Source organism: Limulus polyphemus, unplaced genomic scaffold, assembly GCF_000517525.1.
Source record: "Limulus polyphemus unplaced genomic scaffold, Limulus_polyphemus-2.1.2 Scaffold10831, whole genome shotgun sequence".
Lineage (NCBI taxonomy): Eukaryota > Metazoa > Arthropoda > Merostomata > Xiphosura > Limulidae > Limulus > Limulus polyphemus.
Genome location: NW_013676441.1, coordinates 1,642 through 5,792, shown reverse-complemented (window position 1 = coordinate 5,792; position 4,151 = coordinate 1,642). Strand labels below are relative to the sequence as shown.

Below are 4,151 nucleotides of genomic sequence, written 5' to 3'. Positions count from 1 at the left end.
GTTACTGGTAATTCTAGGAATTAACATTTAAAAACACGACAGTTTATATGTTACTGGTAATTCTAGGAATTAACATTTAAAAACACGACAGTCTATGTGTTACTGGTAATTCTAGGAATTAACACCAAATATTCCGGTTCTTTTATAATTACATTAACCACCTAGTGGTGGTTTTTATACCATAATTACTTTGATTGGTGATTTCAATGTTTTGACTGGTGGACTTAAGAAATATAGCTGATCGATGGTCCAGTGTTTTTAACTTGGGTGTATTGTTAACTCAAATTCATACCTCTGTTGTACTGTACGTCACTTCGGATAAATGTGGGATACGCCTGTCTCCCGTGTTTCTTACCTTTGCTGCACTCTATAGAGCAATAAATGAGTCCGCGTCTTGGTAAGAAAGGTAGACCAAGTAAAGGTACATAGCACGTGTGACATCGGAAACAGTTCTCCGTCGCGTGCCAGTGCTGCTCCTCGTGGGTCATCTGACCCTGGTCCACGCCAATCGGTTCTCCACAGGTATCACAATATTCAGAAAACATGAGATCGAAGCAGGTTAGGCAGTAAGGGCGTCCTTCGTTCATGATGTACCTCTGACCGCCGAGACTCAGGTCACACTCGTAGCAACGGAAGTGTTCCATGTGCCAGGTCATCCCTTCGGCCTCTGTACACTCGTCGGCGAAGATAAGCTGGTAAAAGTGAGATTTACTTTTTACCGATAAAGTAACAGTTACAATAAAAAGTTAAAGCTGAATTTACATGCCTATATGTTATTGAAAGCATGAATAAAAGTAAAATAATAACAACAGCAACACACTTTACATACCACGTGGCAATCCAATAAAACTAATACATGCGTCATAAACAGATCTTCCATTAATTATCTTAAACCTACAAACACCATGTAAACCTTATAACGACCTTCAAACACCATGTAAACCTTATAACGACCTGGTCGTTATATAGTTTACATGGTGTTTTGTAGGTCGTTATATAGTTTACATGGTGTTTTGTAGGTCGTTATATAGTTTACATGGTGTTTTGTAGGTCGTTATATAGTTTACATGGTGTTTGTTACAAAACACCATGTAAACCTTATAACGACCTCTAAAACATCATGTTAGATATATAACGACCTACAAACACCATGTAAATCTTGTAACGACCTTACATACACCATGTAAACCTTGTAAAGACCTTACAAAACACCATGTAAACCTTGTAACGACCTTACAAAACACCATGTAAACCTTGTAACGACCTTACATACGCCATGTAAGCATGGTCCATAATCATTACTTATACAAGTTTTTCTATTTCAAATATTTAAAAATACTGCCTTGCTCGTAAAGTTCTATGTTCTTCTACATTAATTTAACGTTCTGTATTATACATGTGTAAACCGGTCTTCTCTGTTCTCTTGTTTACAGGATTCTTCTAGGTTAATTTAACGTTCTGTATTATACATGTGTAAACCGGTCTTCTCTGTTCTCTTGTTTACAGGATTCTTCTACATTAATTTAACGTTCTGTATTATAAACGTGTAAACCGGTCTTCTCTGTTCTCTTGTTTACAGGATTCTTCTACATTAATTTAACGTTCTGTATTATAAACGTGTAAACCGGTCTTCTCTGTTCTCTTGTTTACAGGATTCTTCTAGATTAATGTAACGTTCTGTATTATAAACGTGTAAACCAGTCTCCTCTGTCCTCTTGTTTACAGGGTTCTTCTAGGTTAATTTAACATCTTGTATTATAAACGTGTAAACCGGTCTTCTCTGTCCTCTTGTTTACAGGATTCTTCTAGATTAATGTAACGTTCTGTATTATACATGTGTAAACCGGTCTTCTCTGTCCTCTTGTTTACAGGGTTCTTCTAGGTTAATTTAACGTTCTGTATTATACATGTGTAAACCGGTCTTCTCTGTTCTCTTGTTTACAGGGTTCTTCTAGATTAATTTAATGTCCTGTATTATAAACGTGTAAACTGGTCTTCTCTGTCCTCTTGTTTACAGGGTTCTTCTAGGTTAATTTAACGTTCTGTATTATACATGTGTAAACCGGTCTTCTCTGTTCTCTTGTTTACAGGATTCTTCTAGATTAATTTAACGTTCTGTATTATACATGTGTAAACCGGTCTTCTCTGTTCTCTTGTTTACAGGGTTCTTCTCTGTTAATTTAACGTTCTGTATTATACATGTGTAAACCGGTCTTCTCTGTCCTCATGTTTACAGGATTCTTCTCGGTTAATTTAATTCCACAGTCAGTACGTTTCTCGTCACTTTAAACTTAACAACTTTTATAATACACGTTATAAATTACAGCGATTCACAATCTCGATAATTTTGCTCTCTACGAGTGCAAAACACACACTAGCTCGAAACAAAATCGTGAATTGCCCTAAACTCACCGTAACTACTGCTCGCTTAGCTTCCTGGCTTTTCTCTGCCAGGCTTATATACTAACAAAGAAGCATCTCAAACATTCGCGGAGTTCCCCGATTATTCGAGAAATTCACCACGCATGCTCCCAGCGTCACGTGACTTCCGCTGTCGTAACAATGTGTTTCACATGCTGTCCTTGTAATTGGAAACAAGTTTGGATTAACCCTACCTTCTCATGTTTTGACAGCACCATAATAAGTCATATCGGAAATGTAGAAAAGCTACAAATCACCTATGGTTCCAGAGACACCATGTTTATTTTCGTTTATCTGAAAAACAAATAAATATCACTTATACATAACAGAATGACCATGAGTAGTGACTTTGTATGTGTATCATCAACAGAATTTTGATATGTAGTGGGAAGAACCTGTAAATCCAGCAACACCTTTTGTTTATCAAAAACTATCACAGAGTAGGAAAGATAGCGAACACCCGATGTTTGTTTACTCGAGGGTTATCTGCGCTAGCCGTACCTAATTTAGAAGCGACAAACTAGAGGAAAGGCAGCTAGTCAACAGCACTCGGCGCCAACTCTTGGGCTACCCTTTTACCAACGAATAGTGGGATTGATTTTCACATTATAACGCCCCCACAGCTGAAATGGCGAGCATGTTCGGTGACAGGATTCGAACCCACGACATCTTAGAATGGAAAATAAGCGCTCGTTACAAATAACTTCACACGTTGGTTACACACGTTAAATAAATGTTTATTTACAATTATCACGTCAAACTACCCAAGGACTATCAACGTCTAAGCCCATGTGCGCCTAACTTTGTTAAAAGTGAGGGGGTGTAAACAAGAAGTGGCGAGCAAACCAGACGAGAAAATATGTTACTAAAAAAACTACTCATAGAGGAGTGGCACGTGTCCCTTCACCCCCACTCCCCCTGGTTAAGCACCTACAGCATAGCCATCCCTAACTGTGAAGCGATAGGCTAGATGGATGACAGATAGTCAAATGCCTCCATCGCTAATTCCTGGGCTACTCCTTCTGTCTCATTGAATGGTTGGATTTGACTGTCACACTTATATTACAGTCACGACCCTAAAGTGCGGATTTCTACGGCAAAGAGCCCTCGGATTCACAGTCAGAATACGCAAATCTCTGGGCCACGCCCAGTCCAGCGCCCGAGTGACAATTACACATCTTACCTCGTCACACGCCGCACATCGTGGTCTCAAGGTTTCGGCGTGATGCCGACCGCAGTAGAGTGTTCGGTCCTGGGTGAAATAGATCAGGTCGACCAACAATTCCCTGCAGTCCCAACATACGAAACAAGCCGGGTGCCACCAGCAGTCTGGGCCTAACCTGTCAGCTGTGACGCAGATGTCCCCTCCTGACATAGTTTCACCACACTGTAAAATAATCCGTGTCGTTAGAAATATACTGTTGACTTTTATAGTGCTTAACCTCGTAGTTCTAACATTAAAACTACACAACAGTAGTTTGTTACTATTTAATCCTAGTTCTAACATTAAAACTACACCTTAGTAAATCTAACAACAGTAGTTTGTTACTATTTAATCCTAGTTCTAACATTAAAACTACACAACAGTAGTTTGTTACTATTTAATCGTAGTTCTAACATTAAAACTACACCTTAGTAAATCCAACAACAACAGTAGTTTGTTACTATTTCATCCTAGTTCTAACATTAAAACTACACAACAGTAGTTTGTTACTATTTCATCCTAGTTC

At 38.7% G+C, this 4,151-nt stretch overlaps 1 protein-coding gene across 2 annotated transcripts in view; it reads right to left on the bottom strand.

The window, feature by feature from the left end:
- LOC106476542 (protein prickle-like) overlaps positions 1-4,151 on the bottom strand; it is an 8,918-nt gene that overhangs the window by 3,598 nt on the left and 1,169 nt on the right. Inside the window, exons 2-3 of one of the 2 annotated variants that reach the window (XM_022380377.1) lie at positions 3,605-4,101; positions 356-692 (exon numbers count right to left, since the gene is read on the bottom strand). In XM_022380377.1, coding sequence (XP_022236085.1) covers positions 356-692; positions 3,605-3,928 — 661 coding nt within the window. In that variant the 5' untranslated portion in view covers positions 3,929-4,101. Of the gene's footprint in view, positions 1-355; positions 693-3,604; positions 4,121-4,151 lie in introns of those variants that run through there. The other variant, XM_013937193.2, reaches the window with a different exon arrangement.